General features: G+C 38.4%; 1 protein-coding gene across 6 annotated transcripts in view; it reads left to right on the top strand.

Annotated features, from left to right (window-relative positions):
- Positions 1–12,996, top strand: part of WDR7 (WD repeat domain 7) — a 354,635-nt gene that overhangs the window by 43,746 nt on the left and 297,893 nt on the right. For all 6 annotated transcript variants that reach the window (XM_069568596.1, XM_069568597.1, XM_069568598.1 and 3 more), the window contains exons 10-12: positions 966–1,098; positions 1,358–1,606; positions 2,520–2,740. In XM_069568596.1, coding sequence (XP_069424697.1) covers positions 966–1,098; positions 1,358–1,606; positions 2,520–2,740 — 603 coding nt within the window. The remainder of the gene's footprint in view (positions 1–965; positions 1,099–1,357; positions 1,607–2,519; positions 2,741–12,996) is intronic.

A 12,996-nucleotide genomic window follows, 5' to 3' on the forward strand; every position in this document is an offset into this window, starting at 1 on the left:
TCCAGGCAAGAATACTGAAGTGGGTAGCCATTCCCTTCTCCAGGGGATCTTCCTGACCCAGGGATTGAACCCAGGTCTCCTGGATTGCAGGCAAATTTTTTAGCACTGAACCACCAGGGATGTTTCTTGCTATTAGTTGAAAAATAATCTAATTGAAAAAAAAACAAAAGAGTCCTCTAGTGGTACAAGCATGGTAGTTTAGTTTTATAGCCATTCTTGGTGAATAGCATTCTAAAGATCAGCCCTGGGATTTCTTTGGAAGGAATGATGCTAAAGCTGAAACTCCAGTACTTTGGCCACCTCATGCAAAGAGTTAACTCAGTGGAAAAGACTCTGATGCTGGGAGGGATTGGGGGCAGGAGAAGGGGACGACAGAGGCTGAGATGGCTGGATGGCATCACCAACTCGATGGACGTGAGTCTGAGTGAACTCCGGGAGTTGGTGATGCACAGGGAGGCCTGATGTGCTGCAGTTCATGGGGTCACAATGAGTCGAACACGACTGAGTGACTGAACTGAACTGAATTGAACTGAATAAGGAATGGGAGAAAGTTTAGATTACCAGTTCTCTCCTTTTGAATTTTTAAGTGGAGAATTTTCTTTTTGGTATAGAGGGGTATATCTTTGGATTCATTGCTTAATAATAGACAAATAATTACATTGTGGTTTTTATAAAGCAGAGAAAAAGAATAAAAATATTAATTCTAGAGAAAGACTGTATAAATATAGTTTTCGTTTCTTTGAATGTTTGTGTTATATGTACTGGATTTGAGTATTAGTTGTCATATTTCTATCAATGCTACAAAATTAAGATATTATTGAATACTCATTCTATAGATACACTTTTTTTTTTTTACTCTGGTGCTGAGATGATTATATCCTAATCTGAAGAAACTTTTATCTGTGAAATATTTTGTTTTAAAAGATAGAGAAGGGAATTTGAACAATTTTTTTTTTTTTTTACAGTTGCTAATTTGTCCTCCTGTGACTCGATTCTTCTATGGATGCAAAGAATACTTCCACAAACTATTAATTCAGGGTGATTCTTCTGGAAGATTGAATATTTGGAACATATCAGACACACCTGATAAACCGGAAGGTAATGGAGGTTCTAGAAAATCGTGTGCAGTTATTTCTCAATCTTTCAAATTGAATAACCTGAACAGTAACCACTGTATAGGAAGTTCATAACGTACATATGTCCTTGTCTTCTTAGAATGATAGTTGATGACCATTATTCTTTGGTATTTCACTGAATCAACTATAAGCACGTTTATTTTTACATGTTGAATTTTTTTCTTTTTCTTTTTCTAACATGCTCAAATATGTTTCTTTTCTACCATACAAAACCTCCACAGGGCTGGAAATGACCACGTCTATTAGTTTGCAAGAAGCATTTGATAAACTGAGTCCATGTCCTGCTGGAATTATAGATCAGCTGAGCGTGATCCCCAATAGTAACGAACCTCTTAAGGTGACGGCAAGTGTGTACATACCAGCCCACGGACGACTCGTCTGTGGCCGTGAAGACGGAAGCATCGTTATCGTCCCCGCCACGCAGACGGCCATAGTGCAGCTGCTGCAAGGCGAGCACATGCTCCGCAGAGGTACCTGCAGACCTGCTCGCGTGCAGTGTTAGGAGAGCTCTGTGACCGTGAACTTGACGGTGTCTGCACTCTGCGTTTTTAGCAAACGCAGTGCGTCAGGGTGGTTGTCAGTGTGCCCTGTAGCTGGTAGTGTAATGTGCAGTTAATAAAATACACCCTGGTTGACCCTTGAAAAACTCAGAGGGTCCGGGGTGCTGATCCTCTGCACAGTTGAAAGTCTGTGTATTACTTTACAGCCAGCCCTCTTTACCTATGGTTGTGCATTCTTGGATTCCATCAACTGCCCCTGTGTAGTGCTATAATATGTATTTATTGAAAAAAATCTGCATATACGTAGACCTGCACAGCACAGTTTAAACCCATGTTGCTCAAGGATCAGCTGAAGTCAGTGTCTGTTTCTGGAATAAACACCACTTAATGACTGTAAATACAGGGCTTCCCAGGTGGCACTAGTGGTAAAGAACCTGCCTGCCCGTGCAGGAGATGCAAGAGACATGGGTTCGATCCCTGGGTTGGGAAGATCTGCTGAAGAAGGAAAGGGCAACCTACTCCAGTATTCTTGTCTGGAGAATCCCATGGACAGAGGAGCCTGGCGGGCTGTAGTCCACGGGGTCTCTAAGAGTCGCATACAACTTAAGCGACTTAGCACAATGACTGTAAATAGAAAGATCCAGTTTTTCTCTTTGATATATGTTAATAGTTGCCATTTATTATTAGGTATTTCTGGTGTACTTAGTATCATATTATCAGTAATACTGGTAATCTTTTAGAACAGTACTGTCCAATAGAAATATATGTGAAAGGGGCTTTTTAATGATAAAATGTAGAGCTAGTCTGAAGATTCTTGTCTACTTCTGTTGAAACTTTGGAAGACTCGAATTTTCCCACTTTAAACCCCAAACCTCGTTTGCAGGCTGGCCGCCTCACAGGACACTCCGTGGCCATCGGAACAAAGTCACGTGTTTGCTGTATGCTCATCAGGTCTCAGCCCGTTATGATCAAAGATATCTCATATCTGGAGGCGTGGATTTCTCAGTCATCATTTGGGACATATTTTCTGGAGAAATGAAACATATCTTCTGTGTCCATGGTGGCGAGATCACTCAGCTTCTAGTTCCACCTGAAAACTGTAGTGTAAGTTGAACCTGAAAGATTATTTCACTATGGTAGAGTTGAACTGTGTTGCTGCCAGACTTAATACAAATGAAATCCAGAGTAATCTAAAGTGTGACGGAAGAATTAATTAAAAAAATCCTTGTAATTATAAAACTAAATAGTGGTAACATATGATGTTTAGGCAAAGTTGTGATTATTACTATTGGGCATATAGAAATACAAGATGGACACGGTGTTTTTTCCTGTTACTCCTGCCTAAATGGCGTGGCTTATCCCTGAAATATAGTAGCAATTTAGAATATATTTGTTGAAGTTTCAATTTTTTGCTCTGAAGTAGTTTTAAGTATCCCTAAAGTCGTGCTCATCAAAGTAGTCTCATTCTCAACTCCATCTGAGCAAAAAGATATTGAACCTGTGCTTTTATAGCTGGAATGAAAATACTTCTCAATACTTAGAATACATTTAAATAAACAGTTATTGTGACAAGGGAAAGAATAATGGGCACTGATAATGGTTTTGGAAAATTTTTTTCATACTTTTATGAGAGCAGATTGCTTTTTCATGATGTGTGTGTAAGTTAGCTGATGATGTCAAATATAAAAAGTTTCATAATTTTAGAAATAGGAAATTTTAGGAGGACTTAGGACAGATAAATAACAGACCTGTAATTTCTTTTACTGTGTGTTTAGTTTGAACTTCCTCATTTGATTAGCTGCCTTTGTATGGAGAATCACTATTCCCCAGCACACACACGTGTGTATGGAGCCACGTACATCAACTCGCAAGTACACTGTTGTTATCACACGTTTCATGCTTATCAAAACCCCTTCACCAGTTACTGTCTTACTGAAATGAAAAGCATTTTAGTCATGTATCTGATCCATTGTTCAGGAGTCTCATATCAAAGACCCAGGAAGTTTTCCTTGACCCTTTCTGCTTGCTCATGTGACCTTCACGATAGTGTATATTATCTGCCATGTTCTGCCAGTGCTAGATTTCATTTGATTTGACACATGTGGTGGTGTAGGAAGTTCTATGCCAAGTGTGTGTGTGTGTCTTTCTTTTTCCCCTGCCAGATGTGAAAATTTAGGTACTTAATCTCTTCCTTCTTTGTACAAATTTTTGTCTTTTTCTTTCTTTCCAGTTTGTTGTTCATTAAAAAAAAATCTTCATCACTGTGAAAAATCGTTGTATATTTATTTAAATAGCCAGTTTAGTTCAGTTGCTCAAGTATGTCCGACTTTTTGTGGCCCAACGGACCACGGCTCGCCAGGCTTCCCTGTCCATCACCAACTCCCCAAGCTTGCTCAAACTCATGTGCATTGAGTCGGTGATGCCATCCAACCATCTCATCCTCTGTCATCCCTTTCTCCTCCCACCTTCAGTCTTTCCCAGCATCAGGCTTTTTTCACGATTTAGTTCTTCGCATCAGGTGACCAAAGTATTGTCAGCTTCAGCATCAGTCCTTCTGATGAATATTCAAGACTGATTTCCTTTAGGATGGACTGGTTGGATCTCCTCGCCTTCCAAGGGACTCTCAAGAGTCTTCTCCAGCACCACAGTTCAAAAGCATCAATTCTTTGGTGTTCAGCTTTCTTTATAGTCCAACTCTCACATCCATACATGACTACTGGAAAAACCATAGCCTTGACTAGACGGAACTTAGTCAGCAAAGTAATGTCTCTGCTTTTGAATATGCTGGCTCGGTTGGTCATAGCTTTTCTTCCAAGGAGTAAGCGTCTTTTAATTTAATGGCTACACTCACTATTTGCAGTGATTTTTGGAGCCCCAAAAAGTAAAGTCTCTCACTGTTTCTACTGTTTCCCATCTATTTGCCATGAAATGATGGGACCGGATGCCATGATCTTAGTTTTCTGAATGTTGAGTTTTAAGCCAACTTTTTCACGCTCCTCTTTCACTTTCATTAAGAGGCTCTTTAGTCCCTCTTTGCTTTCTGCCATAAGGATGGTGTCATCTGTGTATCTGAGGTTATTGATATTTCTCCTGGCAATCTTGATTCCAGCTTGTGCTTCATCCAGCCCAGCATTTCACATGATGTACTCTGCATATAAGTTAAATAAGCAGGGTGACAGTATACAGCCTTGACATACTCCTTTTCCTATTTGGAACCAGTCTGTTGTTCCATGTCCAGTTCTAACTGTTGCTTCTTGACCTGCATACAGGTTTCTCAGAAGGCATGTCAGGTGGTCTGGTATTCCCATCTCTTTAAGAATTTTTCAGTTTGTTGTGATCTACACAGTCAAAGGCTTTGGCGTAATCAATGAAGCAGAAATAGATGTTTTTCTGGAATTCTCTTGCTTTTTTGATAATCCAACAGATGTTGGTCATTTGATCTCTGGTTCCTCTGCCTTTTCTAAGTCCATTAAATCCATTTTATTTAAATCTATTTAAATAACCAATTTTATGTTTATTTTAGTGAAATAGATATCATTGTAATTCTGCTAAGTTTAAGCAGTGTTAGAATGCTTGTCCTGAACCTCATTTTACAGTCCTTATGCCCCATAGTAAAATATAGGTTTTTTTTACATCTGACTGCAAATTTGGTGAAACATCTAATTTTTTAATGCTGAAGTTGATAATGTAGATTGTTTTATTCCTAAGTTTAAAGTGCCCATTTTCATTTGGCTGGGTTTTGTTTTTGTAAGAATACACTGAAAATACTAGGGTATGTATGTACATATGGATATATATATATTACAAGCATTAAAAGGAAAGTGTTTCTTGAATAAATTACATAGGGTCCTGTTTCTTTTGAACTGCATTAATATATGCATATTTTTAGCCTATGTATATGAGCACATTTTCTGGTTTCTTTTTTAAAAATTTCAAGTGTGTATTTAATAAAATGTTTTTGATCTGTTGCATTTAGAAATATTTCATAGTGAATAAAAGCTAAGATATGGACATATATGCAACTGAACAGAAGGGGGTCTTCTCACTAGACGAGGCGCCAGCCAGAGGAGCTGGTTGCTTGGACAGAGTGAGGAAGAGAGGCACCAACCAGGAAGTCTGGTTCTTGGGAAGTAATTTGCTTATAGGTTTAACAGTAGTTTGTTGTTTTTAATTAGCTTTCAAAAGTACTGATTAAGATACATTTGCTTTGGTCTTTGTGATAATATAAGATGTAAATAATAACTGCCTAGTTAATAATGATTAGGCATTAATAACTGCCTAGTTAATAACCTGTTCATTTAGCTGGACATTTTAGGCCTAGCAGCTAATGTGTTTGAAAATCAGAGAGCCCTAACTGGTTAATAAAAAGCTAAGGATTTGCTATTTGCTAAATGTTTAGCAAATGACTGTTCTGCTGAGTTAGTGACATCAAATGCTATCTCTAATGCTTAAATTGTCCTTCTCATAAATTGATCCAATGTTACTCTCTTTTAGCAAAAAATATTTTTTCTTTTTAAGTGATCTGGTACTTGGAAGATTGTAACTATTTACTACAGTACTAAAAAGTTTGTCATCTGCTTTTTGGATTGTAGTAGGAGTTTTGGTTTTTATCTTAGGTAGATTGAGAAAGAAGTTGAGTTTTGATTTCTTGTAAGTTTTTTTTTTTTTTTTTTGGAAAAGATGTTCTAAAACAGAAATGTTGGTTGTATTTTAGAAATGACTTAAATTATCATTAAGAATGTACAATTATGATGAGTTTTTCATTCTTAATGTCTAGTCATTTCTTGTTTACTAAAATGTAGAAAGTTGTTAAGAAAAAATACTGAGCAGAATCATTGTTTCCTAGCCTCTGTAGAGAGTGAACAAAAAGTGAAATCCTGCCTGCTGGGTAGAAAAGACGCTGTGGCTGGAGATGAGCTCTGAGGACAGACTGTGTGCCCTTCCGCAGCCCCACAGATGCGCATCTTATTGGTCCACATTCTGCGTGTTTGTTTGCTATCCTTTCTTTCCCCACTCCTTCATCTTTATGTTGTTTTAGCATCTTTTTCCCCAAGATCTTTCCAGATTCTTGCTATACATTAGCATTAATTTAGTGACAAACTCAGTGACCCTATATATTTATTTTTAATGAACTATTTATAGGAATTTTAATTATTTAAAAATTTCAACATTTTCCTAGACAGTAAACACTGCCTGTAGCATTATGTAGCGTACCTACTTTGAATAGATTTTATGTTTATTGTTCATTAAAGGTTTTTAGTTTTTCAATTTTTCTAAAACTGTAAAACTCCTTTTAGGCAAAGTGCTTTGAAATTGAATTTGATTCACTGAATGAACTGGTTAGCTGAGATTTAACTTTTATATGATTCAGATTATTTTAAATAATTAAAGTACAGATCAATAACCTCAGATATGCAGATGACACCACCCTTATGGCAGAAAGTGAAGAGGAACTAAAAAGCCTCTTGATGAAAGTGAAAGAGGAGAGTGAAAAAGTTGGCTTAAAGCTCAGCATTCAGAAAACGAAGATCATGGCATCTGGTCCCATCACTTCACGGCAAATAGATGGGGAAACAATGGAAACAGTGTCAGACTTTATTTTTTGGGGCTCCAAAATCACTGCAGATGGTGATTGCAGCCATGAAATTAAAAGACGCTTACTCCTTGGAAGGAAAGTTATGAGCAACCTAGATAGCATATTCAAAAGCAGAGACATTACTTTGCTGACTAAGGTCCGTCTAGTCAAGGCTGTGGTTTTTCCAGTAGTCATGTATGGATGTGAGAGTTGGACTGTGAAGAAGGCTGAGCACCAAAGAATTGATGCGTTTGAACTGTGGTGTTGGAGAAGACTCTTGAGAGTCTCTTGGACTGCAAGGAGATCCAACCGGTCCATTCTGAAGGAGATCAACCCTGGGATTTCTTTGGAAGGACTGATGCTGAAGCTGAAACTCCAGTACTTTGGCCACCTCATGCGAAGAGTTGACTCATTGGAAAAGACTCTGATGCTGGGAGGGACTGGGGGCAGCAGGAGAAGGGGACGACAGAAGATGAGATGGCTGGATGGCATCACTGACTTCGATGGACGTGAGTCTAAGTGAACTCTGGGAGTTGGTGATGGACAGGGAGGCCTGGCGTGCTGCAATTCATGGGGTCACAAAGAGTTGGACACGACTGAATGACTGAACTGAACCGAACTGAAAGAAAATCTAGGATGAGATGGCTGGATGGCATCACCAACTCGATGGACATGAGTTTGGGTGAACTCCGGGAGTCGGTGATGGACAGGGAGGCCTGGCGTGCTGCAATTCATGGGGTTGCAAAGAGTTGGACATGACTGAGTGACTGAACTGAACTGAAAGGAAATCTAAAACTTTCCTGAAGATATGCTTTGAGATATAAAATATTGAAGTATTTCAAGATTGTGGAGTGCCAAAGCGTTATTGGGAAAAAATCAGAATGTTTTTGGGTAGAATTAGTGTCTGTTAAGTAATGCATTTCAGTGTTCCAAGAAACGTAAACATATTTTAGGAGCAGGATCAGGCGAATATTTAAGGAAGTCTGTTACAATGGCAACTATAAATGACAAAGGAGAGATCCTAAAGAAATGCTCTGGGGGGCGAGGGCAGGGGTGTCTCTTAGGTGCTCAGAGAAACCAGGGGCTTTGTTAAACTCTCAGAAAACCCATGAGATTTGACTAACTGTGTGTTGACTTCATGGAGGGTGCTGGAACTGGTTTTGAGATTGCTAATGTTAGGTTATTTGCCATTTCTATTTCTTTCTTCTTAAGATTATGGACTGTAGAAGAAAAAATTCAGTTTGAGGTGACTTTTTAATTTTTTTGTGTGTGGTTTGGTTTCTTAAGAAAGCAAAATATACTATCCATAATGTGAAAGGAATATGTACATGTGTATATGTATGAGAGGTGGGTATACTATATATGCATGTGAAAATATACATGTATACTGGAGAAGGCAATGGCACCCCACTCCAGTGCTCTTGCCTGGAAAATCGCATGGACAGAAGAGCCTGGTGGGCTGCAGTCCATGGGGTCGCGAAGAGTCGGACACGACTGAGCGACTTCACTTTCACTTTTGACTTTCATGCATTGGAGAAGGAAATGGCAACCCACTCCAGTACTCTTGCCTGGAGAATCCCAGGGACGGGGGAGCCTGGTGGGCTGCTGTCTGTGGGCTTGCACAGAGTCGGACACAACTGAAGCGACTTGGCAGCAGCAGCATACACATATATGAGAAGAAATAGAAGTAAAACTATCTACTAAAATACTGTTTGCATTACATAACATAATATAAAGTGAAGTTCTGTGCCATTTTTGTCATTTCAAGTTGTGTTTATTGTTTTTAAGTGAGTGGCTTTTGACCTTATATATTGCTATTCAGATATATAAGATTTTACAGGCAGTTTTAATAGGATTCAGATTTAAAGTGAAACCTTTATATTATTGTTAAATATTATTGCCACTTCAAACACTCATATAGAAGACTTTTTAGAAAAATCTTTTAAAAAGCAGGCTTGTTAACATTTTAGGTGCTTTACTGCTTTCAGTTGTCATCTGCACTTTGGATATTATTGACTGTAGTGTCTTTAAATATTTTATAAATAGGAATACTAAATGCAAAAAGCATTAAAGGATATTAATACATATCCTTTTGTTCTCCAGCTATGTCATTCCGTTACTCCTGAAAGCAGTATTTCATAATTCTAGCGAGCCTCTCTATACTGTTGTGTAATTGTTTATTTTTATACAGTTTTTAAAGGTTAGCCTGCACTCACACTTGCTGCACAGTACTGGCTCTCTTCCCCATGTTGCAAGGTGCGTGCTCACGCCTGTCCCACACCCAGTGGTTCAAATCTTCCTCTCCCCCGCCCCTCCCCGCCCCTCCCCTCCTCCCCTCACCCACTGGTGACCACTGGTCTGTTCTCTGTGTCTTACACTATGTTTTGTACTTTATAAATGTAGCATTTTTGTTTACTATTCTTCTAATAACTGAGACATTTAAGCAACACAGAGTGGTTAGAGGTAGAATGCTTTCCTGACTTGAACAGCTGTCGGGAGTAGGCTTGAGTGAATTTCCATACTCTGAGCTCTAGGCTAGTGTAGACCAAGACTGCATCTGGGGCTGGGGAGCCTGAGGAGGGGGCAGGGCCGGAGAGGGCTGGCATTTTAAGGCTTCTTTTGGTAAATTATGAAAACGGAATGGGAGGATACGCATCAAATTCAGATTCTGTTTGCTTTTGGGATGGGGGGAAGAAGGATCGAAGGGAACAAAAACTGACTTTTTAAACTGTCATGTTTTATTTACTTTTAGTAAATATATTTTATTTCCTTTCTCATTGGCATGGATGATTGGATTATCAGTGTTTTTTGCCAATGCTACAACTTTATTTATTTACTTATTTATTTATTTTTATTTTATTTATTTTTTTTACAACTTTATTTAGAACATAAATTTTGAAAAATGTTTCAAAATACATTTTGAACCGTATATATGTGTTTCCTAGTATGAACATATAGGCTCAGGTCTTCAAAAGATTAGTTAAAAATGATTTTTTAACTGATGATTATCACTAACCTTTTTCTAAAATTAGTTCAAAAGGTTAGCAGAACTAACCTTTTTCTAAAGATTAGTTAAAAATGATTTTTTAACTTCCCTTGTCCTAGAAGTCCAAGAATACTGGAGCGGATAGCCTATCCCTTCTCCAGCGGATCTTCCCGGCCCAGGAATCAAACTGGGGCCTCCTGCATTGCAGGTGACCTGTCAGGGAAGCACCTTAAAAAACTTGATTCAGTTCAGTTCAGTTCAGTTCATTTCAGTCACTCAGTTGTGTCCGACTCTTTGTGACCCCATGAATCGCAGCATGCCAGGCCTCCCTGTCCATCACTGACTCCCTGAGTTCACCCAAACTCATATCCATCGAGTCAGTGATGCCATCCAGCCATCTCATCCTCTGTCGTCCCCTTCTCCTCCTGCCCCCAATCCGTCCCAGCATCAGTCTTTTCCAGTGAGTCAACTCTTCGCATGAGATGGCCAAAGTACTGGAGTTTCAGCTTTAGCATCATTCCTTCCAAAGAACACCCAGCACTGATCTCCTTTAGAATGGACTGGTTGGATCTCCTTGCAGTCCAAGGGATTACTTCTCATTAAAATCTTATTAAACTTTTATTATCACATACCTCCAAAATTATCCAGAAGGGGGCAGCATGGATTTGTGAAAATGTGAATGTCAGGCATTTAACCTGTTTCTACTTTTATTGACAATGTTAAATCCCCAGCTCTTGGCAACAGATATGATAAGTATGTTTGGTATATGTGACGATATGTTTGCTAGTGTGTGATGTTCACTGCCGGCAAGAACAGTTGACAAATTAGGTTTTCTTTTTAATATGTTGTCCTTTCTTTCTGAACATGCTCCTAAAGCTTCTGCCTCAGTTAGCCTTTATCTTTACCTTTTTGAATTTGGATTCTTGTTATTGATTCAGTTTGGATGTTACATTTAAAAAGCAGTGTCTGTGATTTTAGCCTGGTCCCTGAAGCCAAGTAGAGTAAACTTTGGTGATACAAAGGAACCAAAAGCAGGCAGCAGAACCAGCCTTTTACTAAAATAGGTCGCAATGTACATAGTCTGTTGCCGTATTCTTTTTTCCCATAACACTTCATCCTCTTAGGTTTTGAGACTGTTTTCCTGTGTTTTTATGTATTCAGCGTCATCTTTTTGAAATTAATTTTTATTTTTAAAATTATATAACATCATTATAGACAATATATTTTCTAAAGATGGTCTGGCTACTTTTGTGCCACTGAGTGTATTTCAGCATCATTTTTGATTATAGTCTATAATTTGTGTAATTTTATCAGAAATTTCAGAATGATGTTTTCCAACATTTTTTTCTGTTATCAGCAGTGGGGCTGAAAATTGGGATAACTAAATATTTTTGCACATCTTGAATGACTTCTGAGGATAAATTCTTAAATGTGGAATTGCTTTCTAAAAGGACATATTCATTTTTAACGTCTTTTGAATAGTTATTGCCAAATTGTCCATCAAAAGCTTAGGAATAGGTTTGTATCCCTATTTGCCCTTATAATTCTTCATTCTGTTTATAATCTTTTAAACCTTGTTAATTTTCTAGGCCTATAAGTAGCTGTTTGTAGAGTATGTATGAATGGAGAGCACTCATTTTCATTTTGAAAGCACCACTGCTTTAATATATCAATACTGTACTGTGTTGGTTATCCATTCTGATTCCCGTATGTTTTTCAAATTTTCACTACTATCATTCCATTTTGTTCACTATAAAAGGTAAGTTTTTCCTGTTATGGATAGTATACATACACTCAAGTAGCATAGTGTACCCTGTCTCTTTTGTAGGAAGCTGGGAGGGTCAGTAATATATGAAGAGACTGTCAGTCAGGGATTCCTTCGACAGTAATGAGACAGATTATATTCCTAGTCCAGCTATGCGAATATTGTGTCAAACATCATAAAATTTAATTAATTCATCATTAACATACATGGATATACAGTGTTGTATTATTTTCAGGTATATAACAAAGTAATTCAGTTTTATTTGTATATATATAATATTGCTTTTCACATCCTTTTCCATTGTAGGTTATTACAAGAAACTTACAGTTCCCTGTGCTAGACAGTGGGTCATTGTTGTTGATTTTGTGTCTGCTGCTGCTGCTGCTAAGTCGCGTCAGTCGTGTCCGACTCTGTGCGACCCCATAGACGGCAGCCCACCAGGCTCCCCCGTCCCTGGGATTCTCCAGGCAAGAACACTGGAGTGGGTTGCAATTCCTTCTCCAATGATTTTGCGTATAGTAGTGTGCATATGTTAATCCGATTTATACCCCCCCACCCCCTCATCTAGCAACTTAGATATTCTTCTTTTTGGAGAGGTTTCTTTGTCATGTTCTTAGTAGCAGAGAAGGTTACATTGGGCATGACATTTACTTTTTTTTAATAGTCAGAAATGATTTGGTGCTAAACATTGTGATGAAGTGCTTGATTAAATTGACTCTCTTTGGGGTTGAAGAGAATTAGTACGTCACAGAGCAAAGACAATTTTTCTTGAATAGCTTAATCGTAAAGCAATTTTAAAATGAATTCATATTTATGTTAAGATGGCAGGAATTGTTAGAAAAATATGAGTTACTTTTTAAGGTAACTCTTCAGTTAGGTAGGCTTCCCAGGTGGTGGAGTGGTAAAGAACTCACCTACCAATGCTGGAGATGTAAGAAACATGGGTTCAGTCCCTGAGTCTGGAAGATCCCCTGGAGAATGAAATGGCAACCCACTCCAGTATTCTTTCCTGGAAAACTCCATGGACGGAGAAG

The sequence above is a fragment of the Ovis canadensis genome, chromosome 23 (assembly GCF_042477335.2).
Source record: "Ovis canadensis isolate MfBH-ARS-UI-01 breed Bighorn chromosome 23, ARS-UI_OviCan_v2, whole genome shotgun sequence".
Taxonomy (NCBI): Eukaryota; Metazoa; Chordata; class Mammalia; order Artiodactyla; family Bovidae; genus Ovis; species Ovis canadensis.